General features: G+C 36.4%; 1 protein-coding gene across 2 annotated transcripts in view; it reads left to right on the forward strand.

Annotated features, from left to right (window-relative positions):
* MSRB3 (methionine sulfoxide reductase B3) overlaps nucleotides 1-27106 on the forward strand; it is a 139062-nt gene that overhangs the window by 52882 nt on the left and 59074 nt on the right. For both annotated transcript variants that reach the window (XM_006147273.2, XM_027771355.1), the window contains exon 4: nucleotides 5058-5086. In XM_006147273.2, the coding sequence (XP_006147335.1) occupies nucleotides 5058-5086 (29 nt within the window). The remainder of the gene's footprint in view (nucleotides 1-5057; nucleotides 5087-27106) is intronic.

Consider the following 27106-nt stretch of genomic DNA (forward strand, 5'->3'; position numbering starts at 1 on the left):
CCAGTGTATGTGTCCTGTGGCAAATTAACAAAAGATTCAATAAACTTTTATGTATTAAATTACTTTTTTTCAGAGTTTTGTAGGAATAAGTAGTTGATTTAAGACTAAAAACCAGATATTCTGACCATGGTCATTTTATCATTAATGTATATTTTCCCAATTTTGTGTTCTCTCTTCTGTTTATACACAGGAAATGAAGAGCTTTGAATAAACATAATCTCTAGACAAACAAAACATCTATTTCAAACCTAAAATTACTAACGTATAATTATTTGTTTGTAATCCTATCTAAATAAGAGATTTACCTGCCTTACTAAAGAGTGTAATTTAATGATTAATTTCATGATTTATTGTATTAGCTACAAAGTTGTGTCATAAAACAATGATGCAGTTAATCCCTAGTGAGCTACATAGGATGCTCTTTGTCCCGCCACATAATTCCTGCAGAGTTCTGTGGGGTTCAGAGGACGGTCTCCTTTATCTTCTTATCTGTACTGGCACATTTTAGCGGCTATTAAGATGTCTATAGCACTTGTCAATCCTATTCTGCTTGTTTGAGTTTCTTTTGTCTTCTCATTAAAGTTTTAGAATTTGTCAATAATTGCTGCTAGCACAAATCTAGCCATAAAGTCTATTAGTTTTAAGTGTATTTATTCACTTTTTAAGAGACAGAGACAGAGAGAGAAACCCTCCCAACAGGATTCTCATGCCATGATCCAGCCAGTCTCAGCCAGCCCAGATCATGGACACACATGTGTGAACTCATGTGTTCAGGGAGGTCCTAGGACAGGAATCCAGGGCATTTCCTTTGTGGATTCAGTTGTGTTCCCTTTGTGCCACCACCTGGCCTCCTTTGCCTTTCTTGTATAATCTGTATTATGTGTGCCACGTGCCACGCAAAGTGTTGAGGATATGAAGATGCACGAGACCCAGTCTGCCCCACCAGAGCTTAGATTAAAGCCCTACAGTGTGAGGAGCGCCATGTGGGCCCACACCACCATGGAGTAACCTTTTGTCCATGACCCATAATAAGGCATGTGTTTTTGCATGATGACTTATTACTAGGCCTCTTTCTAGCTTTGCAGGACCTGGGCAAGAGGACAAATGGGAGTATAGATACAATGTAGTTAAATATTTAAAAGTGATCAGGCAAGGTAGCAAACCATTAGAAAAGAATATACCAACTATCTTGACAAATATACCATATAATGAAAAATGAACTTTGATACCAAATAACTGAGAATACTGCAAATTTAAAATTAATTTTCCTTCTACAAAAAAGACTATTTACCACAAGGAGATGCCAAGGCCTGAGGAAATGCAAGGGAACTGATTTGGCCCACCAAGTGGAAGGAGAGGCAGGGAGGCTCTTTCAGCAGTCTCTTCCAACAGCTATGCAATCCTGAGATAAACACCTTTCTCTTCCTCTTCATTGGGCAAAGGACTCTTTCATTTCTATCAGAGGCTCCATCTACTCATTACGACCTCTTCTCTACCCATCAGCCAGGAACTGAGTCCCAAGACCCTGTAGTCCATGCCAGTCCAGATCAAGGGCAACCTCTGGCTTCTGGATGCTCATGCCACCCTCACAGGAGGGTTTGAGTGAAGAGTTCTCTGAGTGTGACAGTGAGCAGTAATGAGGGAAGCTGACCCTTCCTCTCTTTGTTCCGCTTTCCTTTCACACTTCCAGGGGTTATGGGGTCCCTCCAAAATCTTTTCTTTCTTTCTTTTTTTTTATTTTAGAGGTTTTTGCTATAGGGTGCGTGTGCTTGCCAGACAGAGACAGAGAGACAGAAAGCGAGAAATCACCCCCGCAGGGGGATGGTCATGCCGCAATCCCTTCTCCTCCATTCTCCTCTTGGGATCTTGGGCACACATGCACATGGGCCCAGCATGAGTTTTAAGCCACCGGGTCCTGGACACGAACTGCAGTTGACTACGTGGGAGTCTTGTGACATAGCCATTACGTTAACTGCTGGTCCCATTCATCCTAGACCTAGAGGTACACAGACACACACACACACACACACACACACACACACACACACACACACTAGTAGTACCATCTGATCTGAGTTAGGGGCTCACATAACTGGAGAAGTACTCAGGGCCATTTAGGTAAAGAATGCTGGAGACCCTGGTGCTGAGAACTTTAGGTGGATGAGGGACTCCCTGCCTTGTGGAGAGGAGAGTTCAGCCAGAGGAAGGCCAGCATTAGAGGCTTCTTGCTCACTCAAGAGTGGATCAGAAGAGAGGGAAGATACTGGTTACAAGATTATTAAGCCAAAGATAGGTCTAAAAACAGCAATAGTGAAGGTAGAGAGGAGGAGAAGGTGGTAGAATCAACAGATTTTGATGAATAATTAGATATTGGGGTGTAGAAGAAACAGGATAACACTGACTTCCCACTTACAGGGTAGGGGACATTACAGAACTACATCTGAGGGAAAGTGAAATGATCCTGTATACACTGCACATGACATTTGTGGTGGCTGTGTAGCATTTGGGGGGGGGTTGTTAGTTGAGTATAAGGATCAGAAAGGGGCTGAAGAAATAGTTCTCAGTGCTTGGTGACTAAGGGAACCATTTGCATCCTAATCATTTGGGTGGTTTGATATAATGCAAATTTCTGAGCTCTGGTCTACTGAATCAGAAGCACTGGGAGCAGCTCTGAAAATACTGCATGTTGGCAAGTTCCTGTAGTGATTTTGAGACATGTCTAAACCCTAGAGAGTGGGCAGAGTGGTTTAAGAGGCCCCAGAATTGAATTTTAGGGCTTACCAACGCTTCAGGAACAGAAGGAGGAAGGAAAATGGTAGACACTGGAAAGACATGGCCAGCATGTCCATTGAAGGAGGAAGATTCAGTAAAGGATTGTCAAAGGGTTTCTGCATTTAACATTAGAAAGCTTCTGGTAAAAACCTGAGCAAGTGCAGATTGTAGTGGTTCAAAATGTGAGTATGTTGGGGATGAGGAAAAGAAGAAATAGGATATAAGACATAATCCGTCTTTTCAGTAAACTTTATTGTAAAGCCAGAAGAAAGAGGGGGAACCAGCAGTTAGCATAATGGCTATGTCACTGGACTCCCACGTAGTCGACCGCAGGGACCCGGTGGCTTAAATCTCACGGCGGCCGCGTGTGCGTACGTGCCCAAGATCCCGAGAGGAGATGGAGGAGAAGGGATTGCGGTGTGACTATCCCCCCTGGGAGGTGATTTCTCGCTTTCTGTCTCTAATGTCTCTCTCTGTCTGTCTGGCGAGCGCACGTGCCCTATAGCAAAAATCTCTCTTAAAAAAAAAAAAAAAAAAAAGGATAAAGCAAGACAGAATTAAATGAAGAATTAAAAAAAGATAAAGTGCTTATATGTTGGAGGGAACAGGAACGTGTGGAGAGCCACTGAGGATATGACAGAGAAGCAGAAATCGATACAGCTAGTTTCAGGGAAGATGAGAGAATGCATTTGAGGACTTGGTCGGAGGGAATCTTAGACGTCAGGAAGCACACGACTGGCTGTCGTGCAGGTATAAAGGAGAAAGGATGTTTGTGGATGCAGAAGTGTCCTTTAACAGACATTTGAACACAAGGACTAGGCGCTGTTGAGGTGCTGTGGCTGCTGAGGTTAATAAGCACGTCTGTGTGCTAGTGAGGAAGATAGAAAAGGAAACCAGCGGGACGGTATGTGAATACTACTAGAGTTATGCTCAAGGTGGAAACGCAGAGGACAGCATGAGGCACAGCTGTCCAGAATCTGAGAGGATGAGACATGAAAATAGGTCTGCACCTGAGATCGGAGGGAAGGGAAAGATTGAGGTGAGGACTGTGGTGGGGCCAGGGTTTGGGGAAAGTGTGGACCTGCTTAACAGTGGTGGTTATCAACACCCAATGCTGTTGTGTATCTATGTAATTGTACATATTACTTATTGCATGGCAACATGTATAATAATCATATAATATAAATAATAACATATGTTTTAAACAATTGTTGACTTTAAGTGTCAGGTGAAACTTTATTTGGGGATACTTGAGAAAATGAATTTTTATTACCAAAGAAACCCCCCTTTGATGACTTTTCTTGAGGCTAATTTACATAAAGAAAGCCACCGCTTCCAAATGTGCTTTGGTACCCTGGCATAATTTCAAAGAAATCGCCTTTCCCACTTAGTTAACTACATTTCCCCAGGAAGAAAAAGAAAAACAAAACACACACACACAAAAAAACCCAAAAACCCCTTCTCTGTCAATGTAACATCCTTGAACAGGACTCCTGCTGCTCAGTCCTTGTATCTTGCTGTGGCAGCTGTGAACATATTTACTATTGATTGTTAATGTGTGATATAAATCCGACTGGAGCATGCCCACTAATTGGTTTGTGAGCTCGATATAGACAATGCTGTCTTATAGTAGCTTGTGTAGATAGGCCTAGTCATAGGTTAATTCTGCTTGACAGCACATCAGCAGCATCTTGAGAGTAATTACCCAACAGACGTTTTCCCACAGCCGAACCAAGAGCTTCAAAGGCTTCTGAATTTACAACCAGTATTAACCTATATCTGAAACATAATGTTCCCACAAGGGCTCAGATTTTTTTTTTCCTCCCTCTTATTAAATGTATGGGGTTACTTGGTTCATTTGCTAAGTGCTAAGAACTTAGTTAAAAATTATTTGCCGTTGAATAATGAAAAATCTTTAATAATAAAGAGGATAATTATGAATTTGTTTAAAAATGCTTTGTTATATTACTGAAACAAGTTAATCTGTAAAGATTGGGTGCATTTTTAAAAACATAATTTATTCTCTTTCTCTCAAAAAGCTGAAAAGGTTACTCTCTTTTCCGTACAGTGCTGTCTGTAGTGGTATGTACTCATTTAGGAGACCTAGGCTAATGCATTCATTTAAAATGGTGAAAATAAATGTATATTTACACTTTGGAAAGCTATTTTACTTCTTGACCATTATATTAAAACCTGTAACTATTATATCTACCTACCCCACTACAATAACTGTTTTTCTTTCATAAACAACTTTTCTATTGTAAAGTATTTCTTTCCTTTTGCAGGTCAGAAACCAAATTTGACTCCGGTTCAGGTATGTTTACATTAATAATGTTATTCTGAGTATATTTTATTTACATTATTCTCCAAGGAGCAATTCATCAGATCAAGAACCATTTTGATTTTAAACAGACTGGGCAGTGTCTTTTCAAAACATGAGCCCACCTCAAAGCAGGGCTATTGGCTGCTTTGACATGACTTGAGATGTTCTCTTTGGGATTCTTCATAGTTCTGCAATAAGCATTAGATACTCTATAATGGCAGAGTTTCATTTTAAAATTAGAAGTGGAGGTTGTACGTACATGTTGCTCAATACTGAATATCATTTTTCTCAGCAAACAAAACATCATAATAACTTGAAGATTCTCCACAAGTGATTTGACATCAAATGTGGGTGATGGATGTATTTACTCCCCCAAACTGTAGTTTCAGTGAATAGAAATAGAAATGTGCTTATGATTTATTAGTAATAAGATTTTAAAAATGTTTAATGGGATGATAGGAAATTAAGGCCCCTTTAAACCATTATTTTGTATCTATTAAGACAGAATTTATTTACGTTCTTGCAAACAGTGGCATATCAGCTTCGTTAGATGTTTTCTTCTTATTAAGTATGAATATAGCTATGTAATCCTTAGGTTTCACTATGTCTTGATGTCACTTGCTGTGATTTATATGTTTCAGAGTTTTTCGTGGTGTTTACAATTAAAGCACAAAATTTGTCTTGCATTTGGTACAAAGGAATTATGCCCTTTGGTGGATTGTTAATAGATAAATAAGCATTTGTTTCTAATTCCAGGAGAAAATAATTTGCAGAAAAATGCATAAGTTGTTGAATTTAAGAGTAGCATTCTTACTCTGGTTTGAATTCCACTGTATTTTGATTTAAAAAATGTTTTTGCTCATTTTGATCACAAAGGAATCAAGTGCTATATATCCTTTTTGACAGTGGTGTTGAGTCAACATGCTTTTCTTCTTCATAAGCTTCATCTTTCTTTTACTACATATTGGGTGGCTGGAAAAGTCCTGATGCATTTTTGCATGGAAAAACATAGAAAAACACATCTGGGCTTTTCAAATGTCCAAATAGTTTTATAAATTTCTTCAATTTGGTGAGTCTCTTTAACAATGAAGTCTGCATTTGAGTTAATGAATTCATTTAATTTGAGGACCTTTATTACAGAAATCTTTCTATTCTGTGTCTTCTGGTGCTTCTGAGTCACATGTGCCAATGACAGGACAAGAGGAGCTTTATAGAGACAAAGTGTGGGATGGCATTGTATCAGCTCTTGGCCTTCTTTTATATTGATTCACAGACTATGACTCAAAAAATGGTAGAAAGTCTTTTTCTTTTATAGTTAAAATCTTTAAGTATAATAAAATGAAATGTCTAAAATTGATGGAAAATGAATTTTCACATTAAAAATTATGTATCTTTTAAAAAAATCTCTGCCAGTCAGTAATATTTATTAAGAACCCACTTTATTTATTAAAATCTATTTAATTCCCTTAACATCAAGTCAGAAACTGCCTTTAAGGTACAAGATCTGGAATATAGCTTTTAAAAATGAAAAACTCCACCAGGTTCATCTTGAAGGTAAAACCTGGAAACAGTGTACAAAACTGAAATATTAGGCAGCTAGTGTCAAAGTCCGATAATTTATGTTAAAATTTTAAATCCAAATTGAAGTGTGCTGCTAAGTTCCTGTCCTGAAGGTTAATATTTATCATGAAAATAGTTATAACATCTGCACAGGTGCACATCTTTCACTCTTGTGACCCAAGAGTTTGTCCATGACTCGTGTTTTTCAAGTCCTGATTTCTTTTAAAATGTCTCACATGCGCAACATCTGCACATTTTAGAAAACTACAAAGGTCTATGCTATGAAGTTTTTAAGGGGAATGCTGATTAAAAGTTTATTTATACTTTTAATTTTGAATTTAAATATGTTGTGGAGGGAATTAAGATGGTTCCAAATTAAGCAACAGGTATTTATTTTTTCTTCTAAGCTCTTTTAGCTTACTATTGAAGGTGGGACTCATGACAAAGGTAGCTAGAGATTTCTTTTTTGGCATTCTATAGCACGCAAATTTTGGTTAGAAATAAGGTAGCATATTGGAACAATTAAATGTATGACTTTAATAGGTTCATTCTTTATTGTTCACCAGATACAAAGTAAACTAGCTCTGTTTAATGTTGTATACAGTTGTGACAAAGATTTTTAAATGAGGAAAGATGCTGATCTTACTAAGAAAAAAAAAAAGACTTAAAAATAAATACTGTGGTCAAGTCTAGCCATAAAGGAAAGGATTTCAAAGTCGAATTTTTTATATGTGTGTGTATACATAAATATGTGTGTATACATGTACAGACACATTTGGTTTTTTTTTCAAGACAACAATCCAAATTATGCAGAGCTTACTATACAACATTTGTAGTTTCTGAAAATGAGGTTGTGGAGTGAGATTCAGAAGAAAGGAATGAAAGTTTTTATTACCAACACGTCAAATATTTCAGTCCTGGAATCTATACCAAATTATCAACCTACAAAGTGATTTAAATGTTTTCTTATCTGAATTGTATCTTTTTTTCCCCTCAAAAGCAAGCCTGTAGCTACCTTGTATTTTTTTTTAAAGTTAAAAAAATTTGTACAATGAAAAATTTCAGCCATAAGTAACAATATGGGGTTCACTAGGATGACCACCCACATAATCGTTATTTAAATTTTACTGTTGTTTATATAAGAACTTGTCATTTTTGTTTTAGCTTTCTTTTTCTGTTTGAAATATTTTGGAATAAAATGCTGTTTTAGCTTTCTTTTTTTGCTTGAAATATTTTGGAGTAAAACACATACACTCTACATGATTTTTTAAAAAGTTTATATCTTAGAGAGAGAGGTAAGCATCCTGTGTAGGGTCTCACCTCACTGTGATTCCCGCCCCTAGGCTTCTAGCCAGCCAGGATTGTAGTGTGCCCAGCATGCCTAACTGGACCTGGGATCTGAACCTGGGCCATCTCCCATGGCTCCAGTATTATGCAATACGCCCTGGTGTCTGTGCCACTATGGATGCGCCATACATGTTTTTTAAAACCTGAAGATTATAGATTGTCTTGACTTATTTTCAAAGGCTATTTATTTGTTTTTAGTTTTTCATGCATCTTAGATATTTGGGTCACACACAAATTATTATATAAAGGGTCATGGCATTTTCATCTTCACATTTAGTTAAAGATACTGTGAAAATTCAATTCATGGTGAATTTTGTGATTAAGAAAACATTTACCCCTCAAAATAGGTGCTAAATTAGTTCTGATCTGAGAGAGCCATGAATGTTCTATCCTAAAGATTAATTTAGTTAAAACTTCAGTTGCCATTTAATTGTGGTCTCTTTGACTGAATTATACTGATTAAAGACTTCTTCTGTTGATTTATAACTCAATCACCAAAACGTTTGGACTTTTTCGATTGAGAACAGTCAGTCTGCGTCTTTCTCAAGGAGTTTAAAGGTTTTCACTTTAACACCATTTCTTAGTTGATGCATTAATATTGCTTGCCTAGGATTGTGTGGAGTTGGTGGTTTCACTAATAGAGTAAAACAGACTTCCTTTTAAGCTCAGAAGTATTAAGAAGCTGTACTCTTCTCCACACCTCCCAAGAAGGGAAGTTAGTTGAGCTAGAGGAAGCAGAGCATTGAGTTTAATGTAGTGATTAAACATGAAAGCCATATATCAAATCTCAGGAGAAACATGCTTTTGAAAGAGGCAGAGAACTATGGAGCATACTGCATGATAGGCTATATAAACAGAACCCTGGAGGTCAGTGTGTGGATGCAAACCAATTAAATAAAGAACTTACTGGCTTTGCTTTCTGTCATCTGGATGGGTAGGATCACAAGTTAACATGCTCAGGGGTGAAGTGTAAACTTTGCTTGAATAAACTAGGCACCTTCAGAAACTTCATTAACTCTTTCAGTCCTCTATCAAGATTTTTTTTAAAGCAAGATTTCTACAAAATTAAAAAGATAAAAACAAAAAGAGATATATGTTCTCTTGGCCTTTCTATACATACCCATCAACAAAAGTGCTGGTGAACTAGAGTGGGAAAAGGAGCAGAGAATAAACTGCTGAAAAGACCCAGAGTTAGCTCTCTAGTTAAATTTCAAAAATATGTCCTTGTCTTTAAAAAAGAACCCATTTGGAAAAGCAGAGCTCTTGCAGAATAACTAAGAAAAGGATGCTTTTGTGTTCTCCTGAATTCTGGGTATAAAGCAAAGATATAGTTGGAATTTACTAGTCTCTAATAGAACATCAGGGTACTGTTATTTATGTTCTATTAAAATAGAATAGCTTTCTGACCAAGAACTTGATGCTTACAAGTTATTAACTGTATATAAAGACTGCCTATAACCCAATTCTGTGGTCCTAACCTTCTCAAGCAATGTTTGGGTAAGAAAATGAAATACCAAGTTAAATAGTATAGTTTCATGGTCCATAAACATTCAAAACAAAGATTTTTTTAAAAAATCTGTCTATAGAGTCATGTTGGCTGAGAAAGTGAATAAGCTTATGTTTAGTGCTTGTTGATTCTGGGCTGCTTGGAATCGCTATACTGAGGAAATAGGCTCACAGAACACAGCAAATCAAAGGTATAAGATTTCATGAAAGCAAATTATGGAGGATTAAGAAACCTAATGAGCATGGTTTAGTGTGTAGAGTTGAGGAGGGAGCTCACTATTAAATAAAGCCCAAGAGTGTAGAAGGTTAGGAGATCCTAAAAGACACGATAATAAAAGGCACAACAGAATATAATTATCCTGAAGGGGGAGAAACAACAAAAAAAACTCCAAGGAACAAAAAGCGGCTAGTGTCGCTTTTAGGATCTGGAGTTAAAAAAGAATCTACACCAGGGCAAGGAAATCAAAGAATATAATCAGTTAAAGCTTGAGGCAAAAACATAAGGGCAGTGAAAAATAGAGTGTGCTGGTATGCTAGTCACTAAGTTGAAGGAAATAAAGGATTCTGAATGAGTAGAACTTGAGTTTTATAAGTTTATTAACAAATGAGATTATTTACCTAACGTAGTAAGCCTTTCTAAAAATCATTAATACGGAGAATATTTTCAGTTCTTGTGTGAGAATTTGTTAACAATACTTGTTAGCTATACAATTCAATTTCGTTATTTTAATATTTTTAATTTCCAAAGGTATCATAACAATCAAGGGTAAAGAAATAATATAGGAATAGCTACATAAGAATATTAAAATCTGTATTGGGGGGTTGGCAGGGGGTTTGGTGATGAAGGTGCTGGACTCCCATGGCTAACCATGGTTCAAGTCCCAGACCTGGCAGCTTGCTTTTGCTCTCCCTCTCTGGCCAAATTAAATAATAATAGTAGTAATAAAATTAAATAAACAATTCTTCTAAAAAAATCTGTATTTGGGCATCATTCATTAGTAGGGAAAAGAGAACTTTGATAGTTCATCTATTTATCCAGTCAACATATATTAATTGAGGATATTATTGCCAAATATTGAGATTGTAACTGTGAACAGGGTGGATACAATTCCTTCTCTCATGGAATCTTACACTAGTTGGTCCATTATACAAATTCACGAGGATTTTTCTGTATATTTAAGTGAGAAGGCGTAGGATGGCTAAACTTAGATTCAGATGGTGAGTTAAAGAGCTCTTGATATTTAAACATAAGCCGATATATTTTAAGTTTACATTATTCAAACCATATCACTTTGTTTTTACTTTGACTTTTGAGAGAACAGCCTAATAATGCTAATGGTTAGTGTGTGGTTTTCCTAAAACTTTCAATAAAAAATGACATTTCACATTTGATTATCATTAACAGAGATTAACTTAGAAGATAAAGATGATAAATGTTTGTACATACTGTTCTCTTCTTTGCATTTATTATTTATTTATTTAACAGGCTTTTATTCAAGGTTAGCTTGAAAAATCAGGCAACCTTCTCTACAACAATCTTGACTGTGGTAGAAGCAAGTAGAATGGATAGAGCCTTTCATTTCCTTTTATAAACTAAGTCAAAGCCAGGAAGCATCAAGGCATAGTAGCTGAATGTTGAACTTTGAATCAGATAGATCTAAGTGAAGCTTGGCCTTCTAATAATTTTCAATCACTTTTTAAAAAATTTAATTTGAATCAGTATATGTCACATAATTTTTTTTTTAAATTTTTCTTCTTATTTAGAAATAAAGTATTTAACACTATGAATTTCCTTTATTAAAGTTTTGCCTGGGGACCAGCTGGTGGCATAATGGTTATGTCGTTGGATTCCCACATAGTAAACCATGGTTTAAGTCCCAGATATAGTAACTTAAAACTCACGCCGGGTGCATGTATGTTTGTGTCCAAGATCCCAAAAAGAGAAGGGAGGAGAAGGGGTTGTGGCGTGGCCCTCCTCCCCCTCACCCAGGGTGATTTCTTGCTTTCTGTGTCTCTGTTTCTGTCTCTCAGGCAAGTATACACGCTCTGTAGCAAAAATCTCTTTAAAGAAAGCATTATCTGAGTCCTAATGGTTTTCATATTATACTTTAAGTAGTTGTAGTTTGATTTTCTTTTGAACACAATAACTATTTAGGAAAGTATTTTTAAATTTCCAAATTTTCTATTTTTGTCATTATTTTTTTATTTTCATTGCTTGGTGGTCAAAGAACATGACCTTACTACTTTTTAGTAAGTCTGTTATTCACTAGTTACTAAAGTTTAATTTTTTAGTCTAACAGATAATTACTTTTTGTGATTCTTCTGTGTGTGATATTGAAACTATATTCTTTGCAGTGTAAAAGATTTGATGCACATGCATTAGATCAACTTGCTTTATGATAACTTATCATTTTTATCAGCATTCATTTGGTTTTTAGTTTATTTGATAAGGACTGTGAAAGAAGTGATAGACTGTGATTCAGTGTTTCTCACCTACATTTCACCTGAATTCTACCTCTAGATGTCATCATCCCAGTGTTGTCAGCTTCACATCTGCCAGATGTTCTGGTGCTGACCCAGTGGTGTGGGTCATGCCTTGCATGGAAAGAACATTACTCCAGAGCAATATTCATGGAAATGAAGGCTGTTCTAAATAGAACTTAAATTATTTCAAATTCATGTGTGAAACAAGTTGTGTTTTACCAGTCATCAACACTAGTGCTTTCTCCTTCCCTTACACTTCTACCTGCACATCATAGCATTATGATGGTTCTGTGTCTTTGGATGATGCAAACCTTTGTTTTCTCCACCTAGAATTATCTATCTCAAAACAGGGGTGATCAGGACCAGCAGTTAGTGTAATGATTATGTCACTGAACTCCCATGTAGTCGACTGCGGTTTGCATCTCGTACCTACCTGGTGGCTTAAACTCATGCCGGGCGCGTGTGTGTGCATGCCCAAGATCCTGAGAGGAGAATGGAGGAGAAGGGATTGTGGCATGGCCATACCCCTGGGGGGTGATTTCTCGCTTTCTGTCTCTCTGTCTCTCTGGCGAGCGCACACACCCTATAGCTAAAAATCCTCTCAAAAAAAAAAAAAAAAGAAAAGAAAAGAAAAAGAAAAATCAAAAACAAACAAAAAAATAGGGGTGGTCCTGGCCAGTGAAACCTTATGTTGGGTTGTTAGCAAAGTCATGACATATTTTTGCACAGTAAAACATAGAAAAATATGTCATGATTTTCCTGATGACCTAATGTAACTTAATTGACTACAATTTAAATTAATCCATCCATTCATCCATCTACCGATTGAGTCCTATAAAAGATTGCCATGCTATTAGGCCTGGAAAACATATTACAAATCCATTGCTTATGACTTTGTTTCCAAGTTCTGGAAGCAGAAGTCTGTGCTTAGCAACTTTTAAACTGTCAACTTACAATTTTGATGTGTCTTAGCTATTGAAACAAATACTAAAATTGTCATGATTGGACATACTATAGTATACATCAGTGTACTAAAGTTAAGATAAAGGAGGTCAGTGTAGAGATTGAGATATAGAACACTTCCATTAGAATGCTTCCTCACACCTTCCTTTACTCGGTCGCTACTCGACCGAGAGCCACTTTTCTGATTTCAGTCACCACAAATCAAGTTTGCCTGTTCTTGAATTCTGTATAAAATAGAGTAGAATCATACAGCCTATACTCTTTATAGTGTGTGGTAGTTTTACTCTGTCTAGACCGTATTTTTGAGATTCATTCATTATTCATGGGTATCAGTAGTTACAACTGAGTAGCACTGGTTAGGGTGTGTATTTCGGCTCATGTTTGGTTAGCACTGATGTAGTTTGTTTACTGAGCAGTCTCTGTTTCTGATGTTCTCAGGCCCAGAATACTGTTGTTAGTGCATTGAGCCAGTATGTAGTAGACCTTTTTACTTTGGCTCAGTGACCAGTCATGGTAAGTTAGTCAATTTGCATGTGGAGCACTTACACTGTTTCTTTTTTGTTTTTTGGAGAGGTTTTTGCTATAGGGTGCATGTGCTTGCCAGACAGACAGAGAGAGACAGAGAGACAGAAAGCGAGAAATCACCCCCCAGGGGGGATGGCTACACCGCAATCCCTTCTCCTCCATTCTCCTCTCGGGATCTTGGTAACGCACGGACACGCGCCCGGCATGAGTTTAAGCCACCGGGTCTGGGACTCAAACCGCTTTCGACTACAGGGGAGTCCAGCGACATAGCTATTATGCTAACCGCTGGTCCCCACTTACACTGTTTCAACATGGGGAAGGAGATATGAGTGTGAAAGGTTCTTGCTTTTGTGAAGTTTGATCTAATTGGAGAGATCAAGTATATACCAACAAAGATACATGGGATCTTTAAAAAGTTGATCGAAAGTATATATTACTAAAAAAGTATGCATGATTTCAACATTTTTTGGGCACCAAAATAAATAGATAATTTACTCATTTTTCCTCAATTATTTTGAAATTTGTAGTTTCAGGGCTATACAAATGGTTCCAGTAAGGAAGTCCTGGGGAAATTTAGAAGAAGGGACAGAAACATTCTATTTGGGGCCAGCAGGTGGCATGGTGGTTAAGGTGGCTGGACTTCCACATGGCTGCCCATGGTTCGCGTCTTGGACCTGCCAGCTTGCTTTCTTGCTTTCCTTCTCTCTGTCTCTCTCTGGTCAACTTCTAAAAAAATAGAAAAATAAAATAATTACAATAAATAAAATTAAAAAAAATCTATTTTAGAAAAAGTGTTCTATTCAAAATAGTTTAAAATGACAATGACTTTAATTCTTTTTATGTCTTAATATTTTTTAGCTTGATTATTTTTGTATTTAGAATGGTACTATAGAAAAGAATGTTTTATTTTTTTAAATTGCCAGATAGAGAGAAAGCACTCTCCCCAGTGGAGCATGGTCATGCTGCCATCCTTTTCTTTCCATTCTTCTTCTTGTCAGGATTTTGGGCACAAATACACACTCATGCCCACATGCCTAGTGTATTTTTCAAGCTGCTGGGGCCAGGATTCAAACTGTGTTTGGCCATGTGAGATTTGGCTCTCTTAACCACAGCATTATGGGACCAGTCCAGAAAAGAACATTTTACATTTTACAAGAGGTCCTTTTGATTTTTTCAGTGAATTTCCCAGGATAGGGATCAAAGATGAACAATACTTTTTCTTTGTTTAAGATTTTTGCCATAGGGAGTGTGAGCTTGCCAGAGACAGAATGAGACTATGAGAGAGAAAGTGAGAAATCACCCTACCCCCTCCCCCGGCGGGGGGGTTCGGTGGGTGGCCACACCACATCCCTCCTCCTCTATTTTCCTTTTGGGATTTTGGGAACATATATATGTGCCCGGCATGATTTTCAAGTCACTGGGTCTGGGACTCAAACCGTGGTAGGCTACATGAGAGTCCAGTGTGGTAATCACCATGCTACTTGCTGGCCCCAAAGGTGAACAAATTCAAACTAATTATTTTCTTGATGATTGCTAGTCTTAGGGAATTTGCAATATATGTGGTTTAGAGATTCAAATACTATTTCTTAATTAAAAACTTAAGTGGCCAGTTGTCCTATGTTGTATTCAAGTATTACAAAGTAGTTACCTTCTGTTTTAGCTGTATTTTGTTTTATTTTTGTTGCTATCAAAGACATACTTAATTGATACATTAAAGATACATCTAATTGACATTGTATTTTCACACAGTAATGTGATCATGCTTGCTGATATTGACATTTGCAAAGAAGCATATTTTGCCCTTTCTGGAATAGTGTAGAATATGTGCCACTTACAAAAATCATATTTTTTTTGGTAAAAAAGGTATGTCTATAGATGTCTACCTTACATCCAAATCATTCACATTATGCCTAGAAAGCCATAGGTAGAGATAGAAAGCTGTAAATGGCAAGAAAATTCAATAGCAATAAAAATAGCTTATGGCAGAGCAATAGCAACATAGTTCAACAGTGAGCAAAGACTCAAGTTTTATAACCTATCTGGAGTTTTTCCTACCATGAATAATAAGGCCTAAGTTCCCCAGCCAATTAAAAATAGAGTTTAAAGTTTTATTCTATCATTATATGTGTTATATTTAGTAGATATATAACACATATATATAAAATACATATATGTATATATTATATAATATATTATATATGTGTATATATTATATAATATATATATGTGTGTGTGTATGCATATATATATATATATATATATTATATTACATATAATTGCCAGGGGTGCCTGTGTGCAACAGAGAGAGGGAGTGAGAGAAAGCATCCCTCAATCAGGCGTGGTCATGTCACTATCCTTTTTCCTCCATTCCCCCTTCCCAACAGGATTTTGGACAGCTGAGCACATGTACCAGTGTGCTTTTTTAAGCTACCAGGCTGGAATTCAAATTGGGTTTAGTCATGTAGAGTCCAACTTCCTTAACTGCTGAGATATGGGGTTGACCTTACTCTAACATTTTAGATTTAAATTTATTTTCATGTTAAACGTTCTATTAAAATTAATAATTTTCCTAAATGTTATTGCACACCAATAGTAAAATATCAGTAAAATTTACTGTATGAATGAAAGTGGAACTAGACTTTTCTTATAGGAAGTTGTTTAAATTAATTGTATGTTGTAGCTTGTTACATATTTGTTTTTAATCTACACATTTGTTTTCCAATTATACACTATAGGAATTTCTTTTATTTATTTTTCTTTCAGTTAGATGTATTCCTTGGACTGTTTTAAAGATATGTGGTTTTTACTGAATTATTTATTAGGAAATTTGTTGAATTCTTTTGTTGTTGTTATAAGCCATGTACAATATTTAAATTTTTCTAGCTACATAGTTTTATTTTTATTTTAAGATTATGGAAGAATACTGCATTGCTGGCAATTAAAATTGACTGTATTTTCCACTATATATATAATTATATATATAAAAGAATAAAAAGCTCCCTTGCCAAATCAGTTTTAAAATCATGTTATATTTATTGAGGATGAAATTGAATTATTTTTCCAAAAATTTTTTTTTTTTGGTAAGACTAGAATACATAAACTAGCAAATATGGTCATGTCAGTTATGGCAGCATCTTTGCAGCAACTATATGTAACGATATTTTGTTAAAATGATCTAAACTTTTGAGAAGGAATTTATGAATTACAAAGGAAATTTTAATGCCAAAACAAATAGCGTTCTATCTGTTTAGGAGTTTAATTTACCCATGTTCGGTTTCACACCTTTGTTGATCACACACTCCGATCAAGCTTTGCACACTGCTTCTAGTAAGCTAGTTGTAAATTATTTTAGAATGACTTCGTATCTAGCAGAAATAACTCTTGGCAAAGAAATAGGTACTACTGGTGGAATATTCTTACACAATCGTGATAAGCATGCAAGGAGGTCACCTCTCTCTTCTGCCTGATTACTTTGTAGTTAACAAGGCCAAGGGAGGCTTTCGATTATCTTGTGCTCGTGTCCCTCTGTAGACCTACAAAAAAAATAAACACAGATTTCAGTGTCAGTTTAACTATGCAGTTGATTTAACTGTTGATTTAATGGCTCCTTTCTCTTCACAGTATTTTCCTATTTGTAAACTTCTTGGTAGTATGGCTGATAATAAAGTCATAATAAATGAATACTTTTACCAAAGCAGAATACCATGTAAAAAAAAAAGATGCATTGTCAGTACAATTATGTTAAATGTAAAGATAACACAAATCAATACGAACAAGCTTTATTATTTAAGGTACAAAACTACAGATTTTGAAGGACTGTTTAAAAGATAAAGATTAATTATATTCTTAAGTGTGGTAAATTTTAATCTCTATTTTGTATCCAGTTTTTATCTTTTGGGTTTTCAAACTAATTTTTTTTTTTTTTGGTAGAACTCTAAGGGACATCCTAACTTACTTTTATAAAATGATTGATAGGTGTTCTATTTTATTATTCTTACTGCTAGATCTGATAATTTTTCTCTTTTGGCATGATTTTTTCCTAAAGATATTTCCTCAACTCATATGAATTTTGATATATATGATGTGTCATTATACAAGCCAGGGATCTATGTAACAAAAAGATGAAAGCTTCTGTATTTATCTATTATCTATTTTTGTCAGTGAGAGTCATCAGGGTAGTTTTATAGAAGATCAAAAACAGGAGAGCTATGGTTTAGAAAATGTTTTAATCTGTTTCAAATAACTTAGCAGGGCAATCTGGTAAAAAAATGGCATGATTGATGACTAAAGAAGATTAAAATATTTTCACATTCTGTTTTTAATGACCACTATCTAAAGTTTATGCCCTAAAATTTATAACTAGTAAAATATTACAGGAAAAATATATCACTCATAATCCACTTGAAGTTTTATTTTTCTTTATCAATTTATGCCTGCTCTTTAACCAAAACAGCATAAATTATGAACAAATTTTAACTCAAATAGAAATTTTATGTTATTCTTAAATATATTCATTAAAGTGTTAATATTTATAAGATTTATATAAAAGACCTAAGATTATTGCTTTCTATTATACGGGGTAGCACTTAGGTCAGTTTGTGATCTTAAAAATTTATCTTTATGGCTAGGCAGATCTTCATCATTTGAAAATAGGCCATTCTAGAAAGTTTAACTATAAATGTTTTGGCAAACTAGGTGGCAAATATAACTATTAATGTTGGCGTTTTGCCCATTGAATCTAGTTGGTCTTTTTTTATCCAGAGATAATGATGTGTATTCAGCCTCTGTCATATTTACCTAGAGGAAGTCTTTTTAATCCCTCATTTTTCTCCTTCATTGAGGTTATGTGTAAATACTACATAAAATGGTAAATGGAAGGAAGTCTGTTTTGTCTAAAGATACCATTCATCTTAAGCAAACACATCAGCCCGTTTTTGCAGATACGGTTTTGTTTGGTGCAGAAGTAGGAAGACGGATAAGACCAATGCAAAATTAAGTTGTAAATGATATGAGCTGATATTACATTCCTTTTAAAAACGGGATACATTTTTCTGATTGTGTCTGCTTAGAGGAATCACTCCTACTTTCTTTCAGCCCTTCTTACTTTGCATGACTACTGGCACACCATTTTTTATGAAATGTACATTGACATCTGACAGAAATCTGAAGCTAATCTTTAATCAGATATAGCATACTTGTCTGCAAAGCCTACATGGGAGTTTATAAAAAAGAAGATACATTATCTTCTTTAAACTATTTCTCATTTTAAAACTCCACAAAATTAAATAACTTTCTTTATACTGTGAACTCTTTAGGTGCAGAGGTCCTGTTTGATTAATCTATTATTTTATCCCCAGCACTAAGGGCAATTAAGTCACAAGTAGTGACTGATCATCTGTTAAATATGGTGCTTTCACGATGTGCCCACTTTCTTAAAAATAGCTTATGAAGAATTCTCGTAAGTGGGACCAGCAGATGGAATGTTTATGTTGTTGACTTCCACATAGTCCCAGACCTGGTGTCTTAAAACGCACCCCCGGGCATGTGTGCCTGTGTGCCCAAGATCCCCAGGAAAGAATGGAGGAGACTGGAGGAGAAGGGATTACAGTGTAGTCATCTCCCCCTGGGGGATGATTTCTTGATTTTTGTGTCTCTGGTGAGCACAGGCATGCGATAGCAAAAATCTCTCTAAAAAATGTTTTTTTTTTTTTCTGTTAAACATTGTCACATTAATAAGCGCTAGTTAATCTTAACTACTTACCTATTACTCATCACCATTTCTTGTGTAGTGTCTCTTTAATCTTAGATTTATTTTTATTTTGCTGAAGTACTTCTTTGGTAGTTCTTTCAAAAATTGTTCCAGAGGGCAAACTCACTGAGTTATTTTATATACAAATTATTTACTCACTTCTCCTATGATATCAGAAAGGATTCAAGGCTGAAGACACCCCATTGCACACTCAGCCATCAACAGTAGAAATTGGTAAAGAGAACTTAGCACGATTCTAAATCTTTTGTATGAGCATCATTTAAGGGTGGACTTTTTTTTTCCCTTTTGAATGATACATATTTTAAAAGTTTAATTTGGGTTTACTTTATAACTCATTGACTAAACAATATTTTTCTTCTTTGAGAATCATAGGCATTTGTTAGGTATCAGACAATTAGCATGCACTTCAACAATTTCTTAAGCACTTTCTAGGTAAGAATCCAGTGTTGAGAAGCATATTTTAATATGTTATCTGGCTCAGTGTACTAAGATATTTTTTCATGTCGTAGCGTAAATTTGACCTTGAGTTTTGCAATGAGTATTTTAAAATTTAACAAAGGAAGCAGTAAATTTTGAGGAACTATTATTTGCCATCTTTGATCAAAACGGAGTACAAGTTGCACCAGTTTTTAACCTTCATTATCTATTTTGAGATGCTTAGTTAAACATAGTAGAGCCATTCAAGAAATGACAGGATTTTACTTTTTTTCTTGTTCATAAAGATGAATGTAGCAAAGAGTTTTAATGTTAATTTTGTCATAAGGACTAGAGCTACTTGTTATATAGATATATGTACTTTAATATAGACTGTATTTCCTGACAATATTTCTTGTTCATATCTCATTACAAGCTTTGAGTTTATTTATGGAAGGCTGTTGTAGAACTAATCAATGACAAGATTATAACATAATAGAAGTATCTCATTTTAAAAACATTTCAGGAGTGAGTTTAATGCAACTGTAATATAGTTTGAGAAGTAAGGAGAAAATTCAGCAACATGAATAGTTAAAAATGAAATCAATAAAAGTAAGGGCTGAAGGATCTGCACAGCTTTAAGACTGTTGAGTTTTGTTGTAAAATAGCCTTCAAGAAAAACTGTGCTAGTGTATGTTCTCACCGTCTATTTATAGTATTTTTTCATTTTCTGGACACACTGACCAACTCTGAGTATTACTATTATCTTTTTTATTCCAACCTGACTATTTCTATTTTTATTTGTACAATCTTATAGGTGAAAAGTAGAATCTCAAGGTTTTAATTTACAGTTTTAATAAGTAGGAGGGGAGGGTGAACATTTTTCTTCTGTATATATTGATTTATAATTCATTTGTGAATCGCTTATTAGATTTTTTTATTTCCTTTTTTTATGAGGCTAATAAAAAGAGCAGGACTTGAGTCAGACAGATCATCATTTGGATCCCGGTTGTATCTCTTTTTTAAAATTATTTTTTATTTAATTTATTTTCTACATTCAATCACTGTATATCACCACGGCTTGTAAAGTGAATTTACCCAACATGATACACTTCACATCAGTCCAGTTAAAGGTACCACACACATTATCATCAGCAGATAATCATTCACTTCTGTGTCCCATAAATGTTTTGCCTTTTTTCTCCTCCATTCCTTTCTTTTCACACTCTCCCTTCTCCTACCCTTTTCCCATAATGTCTCCAGTATCTGTAACCATTTTCCCTGCTTCTATATCCTCTAATCTTTCAGTTTCCTGCATAGGGTGAGGATCTGGTAGTATTGCTTAAACACTCTATGATTTGAGGCAAGAAATATAATCTGCCTGAACTTTAGTTTCCTCATTTGTAAAGCAATTTTCACAACCGTAATGTCTATACTACTTCCCTCAGTGTTATGAAGATTAAAATAACATTGATCTAATCTCTTAGTAAACTGACACACATTAATGCTGCTATCGCTAAAAATCATGACAAAACTTGAAATGTGTTTCCCAGTTTGTTGCTTGGTGGTTTTTTTTCTGTACAGAAATTTTTAAATTTTCGTTAATAGTGTATGTGTCTTTTCTTTCTTTAATGGCATTTGCTCTTGTTCCTCACACCCAAGAGTATAAAATATGAAAGAAGTGTTTTTGAATGTGACAGAGTTATAATTGGAATAATTAATTTTAATAACTCAGACTAAGGAAATAAACTAAATTTTCTATAATCTTATTTCTTTTTTAAAGAATTATTTGTTATTTATATTTAGTTATTTTTATTTGACCAGAGAAAGACACACACACACACACACACACACACACACACACAAACACACATGGGGGAGGGGAGTGAGAAAGCTAGTTGCCAGGGCCAGGTCCAGGACTCCAACCGTGGTTGACCATGTGAGTGTCCAGCACCATAACCACCACACCACCTGCCAGCCTATCTTTTTATTTCTGTAGGAAAATATGAGCATTTACTCTTCCAAAAAAAAAAAAATTCAGAAACATTAGTTCGCATCTTTTACAGGTATTTAAAAACATTTTTTAAAAAAGACTTTGACGATATATTTCCCTGGGTCATTTGTGTATTTAGGGAAGGACTTCTGCTATTCCATATAGCACTTTTGTGTCTACTAGAAAATGGTATTGTCCTTGGGACAATGCATAAGATAAAGCCTTCCTTCAACTCCCCAATCACACTGCAGCTAAATAACCCTCTGAGTCAGGGGAGACACACATTCCTGGGAGAGGGCCACAGGAGCTGGCATCTAGTTCTCACTTGTCACTTCCATCAGGTTACTTTTGTACTGCTTGGATTGCACTACTGTGTGAGATGGCTCTGTTTCCGTGTTATCACAAGATGGCTCTTGAAATAATTTGAGAAACTGATGATTAGTTTATCTAAATTGACTTGGATAAGTAACTGAATTGAGTAGCCTTCTACAAGTAACTTCATGAAACAGAACAACTCTGCTATTTGAGGATTGTGAGCAATAATATAAGAGCGCCTTGGCACCAATTATACAGCCCTCTCTTCTTCTACCTTGGGTATTGATTCATATGCTCTTAAGGTTTGACCTCTTCCTTTCAGTGAATAATGATGTTAATGACATATCTGGGACCCCGTCTTTTTAAAATTCTTTTCTTGTTTTGGGAATACTGACCAGTATTTTGTTGAGTTTCCAGCAAAATATGTTCCGCAGAAGGCTCACCCTCCAACCGAAGGCCTCTGTTCTACCGTGCTCTTCTCTCTTACCCCTGTTATTCTAAGCTTCTTATCCATGTTTCTTTCTTATAGCCTCACAGCCATTTCTATATTACTTAGGGTTCTGATTCATTGTAGTTCTTTTTATCCTCAAATCTCTACAAAATGTTTCTTTTATTTCTTTGCTTTTATTGAGACCATGCTCTCTCTCTCTCTCAGGGTGAGAGAATTTTGCTATAGGGCGCGTGTGCTCAATGAACAGAGACAGAAAGACAGAAAGTCAGAAATAACCCCCAAGGGGATGGCCATGCTGCAGTCCCTTCTCTTCCATTCTTCTCTTGGGATCTTAGACACGCAAGCACACATGCCCAGCGTCAGTTTTAAACCACTGAGTCTGGGACTCGAACTGCAGTCGACTATGTGGGAGTCCAGTGTTGTAACCAGTATGCCATCTGTTGGTCCTGAGGCTTACTATCTTGTGCAGCCACTTATTACCATTTGTTAATGCTGTGACTTATCAATTCCTGATAATGTCCTTGGCTTACTGAGCATTTCACTCTTCCAGTGTAATTCTTGCCATTCTCACCTATTATTTCAAGGACCATGTGGACAGTCCAACCAACACATGAGGTATTTTTTTTAATTGCCAGAGGACACACACTAGAGAAGGAGAGAACCATCACATGGGGCATGGTCCTCCACTCCTCCTTCCTGTCGAGATTTTAGGCAAGCACAGACCAATGCCCAGTGTGGCTTTCAAGCTGCCGGGGGCCAGGATTCAATCTGTAGTTGGGCATGTGGGGTCCAGTTCCCCATACACAGTGCTTTGTATATTGTGCTATGGGTCTAGCCCCACATCCAGATTTCTTCAGCCTTTATGTCCTAGCTTCTTCCTTTTATTCCCTGTCATCTTCTCTCTCCATCCAGCCTAGGTGCTACAGTGACCATTTTGTCATTTTTACCAGTGTCTTTTAGGTCCTGCATTTGTTTTCCTTGTGTTGTTTTCCCCAGAACAATCTGCAGCCATCTTCTTTCAGTGAAGTTCCTTCACGCAGGCTGCCTGGCCCTGCTGTGTGGAAATAGCACAGTCACGGGAGAGTTGCCACTGGAGATTTACGGTCTTCAACCTCAGTGTGCTCTTGGCACTATTCTGATGTCCTTTGTCTTTATCACTTTTCTCAAATCCCCTTTTCTGCCCCCCTGTTCTTAATGACCAGTGACCTTGCTTTCTATTTCATAGAGAAATTTGAGGCCTTGAAGCTTGAAGAGAGAAGCTTCAGAAACTACATACATCTATAACAACGCTTCCTCCCCTTCCTGTGTGCTTGGAAGAAAAATGTCCTTTTTTTAAAAAAAGTTGAAAATAATCTCACCAACTCCCTCCTATATGATGTTACTTCATCAGTTGTTTACTCTAACTCACGAATTTTGAAGCTTTTTGATTTGGCTTACTTCTTCCTCACAGCCTGAAGATGAACTCAAGTCATCCTCTTTTTAAAAAGCAAACAAAAACCATAACAAGAGCATCAGGTATATTCCTCTCTAACACTTATATCTCCTCTTTCCGTGGATCCAAGATTTTAAGTATACTACACTAACTGTTTCTACTTTGTCATATTCGTAGGAACATCCTAATAAAAAAAGACAAAGGAGAATCGAAGGGTTACTAAAGACCAATGAGCATCTGCAAAAGTTCTGTCTCCTCTTAGTCATACAAATGCAAATGTTCGAACTATAAAAATATTTACCTAAAAAACATAGGGCCTCAAGAGTGTGGGGAGGTGTTTATTCTCAAGTATTACTAATAGGAATAGATATTGGTGAAATCTTTCTGAAAATCCATTTGGTAATTATTTAAATCAATACCTCCATTTTAAGAGACTTCAGAGGGAAACTACTCAGAAAAATGTGTAAGGATGTTCATGAAGCCATTATTTACTGTAGGAAAAAACAAATGCCTGAAATGTCAAATAGCAGAGGTGAGTTATCACATTCTCTCTACCAGGAAAAAAGTCCAAAAGGAAATACATCAAAATGTCAATGGTAGTGAATTCAGTGTGGTAAGATTACAGGTGATTTTATTGTCTTTCTTATGGGTTCCTATAATTTTCTAATTTAATTTACAAGAACATGTATTGCATTTATATACAGAAGAATACAAATTTATATATATTAATTTCATATCCCCCTCTAACTCCACTAACTGCCACTGGCAAAAGAATAGGGGAGGAATTTTTGTAAAAAGGTGTTTATATGTCCATAAGCTTTCAGTATGTGTCAGGTTTTTTTCCTCTTTACTTTCATGCAACAATTGGAGCACATAATGAAAAGGAGGGAGAACATGAGTTCTGCAGGTTTCTTATCAAGAGTTTGAACAATGACAGGAATGTGTTGACACAATACAGTGTTAGAGGTGGGGAGGAAAGGGACTCACCAATGAATGATGGGTGAATACGCGAAAATAAAAGGAAGAACTAAGTCAAAATGAGGGAACCAAATCCTCTAGCTAAGAGGGGGTAGGTTCACATCAACACTGGGGGAATTGTTACATATTGATTTAACTGCATATTAAGAGTAATAGTCAAGGGGTCAGCAGATGGTGTAGAGGTTATGTTGCTGAACTCCCACATGGCTAACTGCAGTTCGAATCCTGGATCCTGAGGCTTGAAAATCACAGGGCGTGTACATGTATGCCCAAGATCTCAGGAGGAAAATGAATAATGGTGTGGCTACTGCTGCTGGTGGTTAATTTCTCACTTTCCTTCTCACTGTCTCTGTTTCGCTGTCTCTCTAGTGAGCACATGCACCCTATGGCAAAATCCTCTTAAAAAGAAAAAAAAAAAAAGAGACCAATAGCCGAAACATCATTTAGTTGAAAGTAAGAATAAGAATAGGTTGGCTCCTTCTGCAGAAAGTGAGACAAAGTGATTACTGACAGTAGTGTATTTCTCTTTAGAGGCAAGAAGCAACTGTTAATTAAATATCCAAGATATATGCTTCTAGCTGTGGACTTATAATTTGTGATTGTGAAGTAAGGAAAGCCCTGTCCAAACAAGAAATGGCTAGTGCTTCCTCCAGCCCTAGAGGTCGAAGTGGTTCTGGAAACTTCGGTGGTGGTCGAGGAGGTGGTTTTGGTGGTAATGACAACTTTGGTCGTGGAGGAAACTTCAGTGGTCGTGGTGGCTTTGGTGGCAACCGTGGTGGTGGCGGATACGGTAGAAGTGGGGATGGCTAGAATGGATTTGGTAATGATGGAAGCAGTTTTGGAGGTGGTGGAAGCTACAATGATTTTGGCAATTACAACAATCAGTCTTCAAATTTTGGACCCATGAAGGGTGGCAACTTTGGAGGCAGAAGCTCTGGCCCTTATGGAGGTGGAGGCCAATACTTTGCCAAACCATGAAATCAAGGTGGCTATGGCGGTTCTAGCAGCAGCAGTAGCTATGGCAGTGGCAGAAGGTTTTAATTAACTGCCAGGAAACAAAGCTTAGCAGGAGAGGAGGGCCAGGGAAGTGACAGAGAAGCTACAGGTTACAACAGATTTGTGAACTCAGCCAAGCACAGTGGTGGCAGGGCCTAGCTGCTATGTCTCTCTCTCTCTGTCTGGCGAGCGCACGCACCCTATAGCAAAAAAAAAGAACCTGTGAAATAATCATAGAAAAGCTCAGCTATTCTAGTTCCTGGGTTCTTAGGAGCTTTAGAGACTCAGATGACTTATTCTTAGGTACCTATTAGTACTATGAACTAATAAAACGAATGAATAACTGAGGCCATTCGCCAACTGGTAGTTAATTCTTACCACATCACACGAGGTAAAATTAGATGAACAGTGCTGTCAGAACACGCCTACGCAGGCACTATAGACAGCTGAAGCAAAAAGTGGGAAACACCCCTCAGAAGGCCAGGAGGGAGAGTGCTATGACAAATCATAGCAGTGACTTCTAGCCTTTGATTAGATCACTTACTGACTTAAGGTCCTCAAAAATTGAAAAAACAAAATAGATGGGAATGAAGCTTGTGTATCTTCCATTATCATGTGTAATCAATAAACGATTTAATTCTCTTGAAAAAAAAAAGAAATTTAGATAGAAATTTATTTTGTGAATCTCCTGGCTCTGTGTTTTGCCTGAAATTTATATCTATACAAGTTATACTGTAATATCAAACATTGGCTAGTGTGTGATATACAGAACATCTTCAAAGAGGCAAATAGGTTGTTTTTCTTTTCTTTTTTCTTTTATTTTTGAGAGATTTTTGCTATAGGGCATATGATTCTCCAGAGAAACAGAGAGACAGAAAGTGAGAAGTTATTCCTTGGGGGAATGGCTATGCCACAATCCCTTCTCTTCTACTCTCTCCTTGAGATTTTGGGCATACACATGCACCCAGCATGTTTCAAGCCACTAGGCCTGGGACTCAGACTGAGGTTGGCTATGTAGGAGTCCAGCACCTTAACTACTACAGCACCTGCTGGCTCCAATAGATTGTTTTTCAAAAGTTGACTGGTTGTTTTAAACTTAGAGTGCCAAAGGGTATGTGTGTGTGGGAGAGATAGAGGGAAAGACAGAAAGGCAGAAAGCACCTCTCAGGGGGTCCTGGTTACACCACAATTTTTTTTCTCCAATTCTTGCATTGATCTGTGTGTTTTTATGATAGTACCATGCCTTTTTTTTTTTTTTTTTTTTTGTAGAGGTTTTT

This window comes from Tupaia chinensis, unplaced genomic scaffold, assembly GCF_000334495.1.
Source record: "Tupaia chinensis unplaced genomic scaffold, TupChi_1.0 Scaffold000208_1, whole genome shotgun sequence".
Lineage (NCBI taxonomy): Eukaryota > Metazoa > Chordata > Mammalia > Scandentia > Tupaiidae > Tupaia > Tupaia belangeri.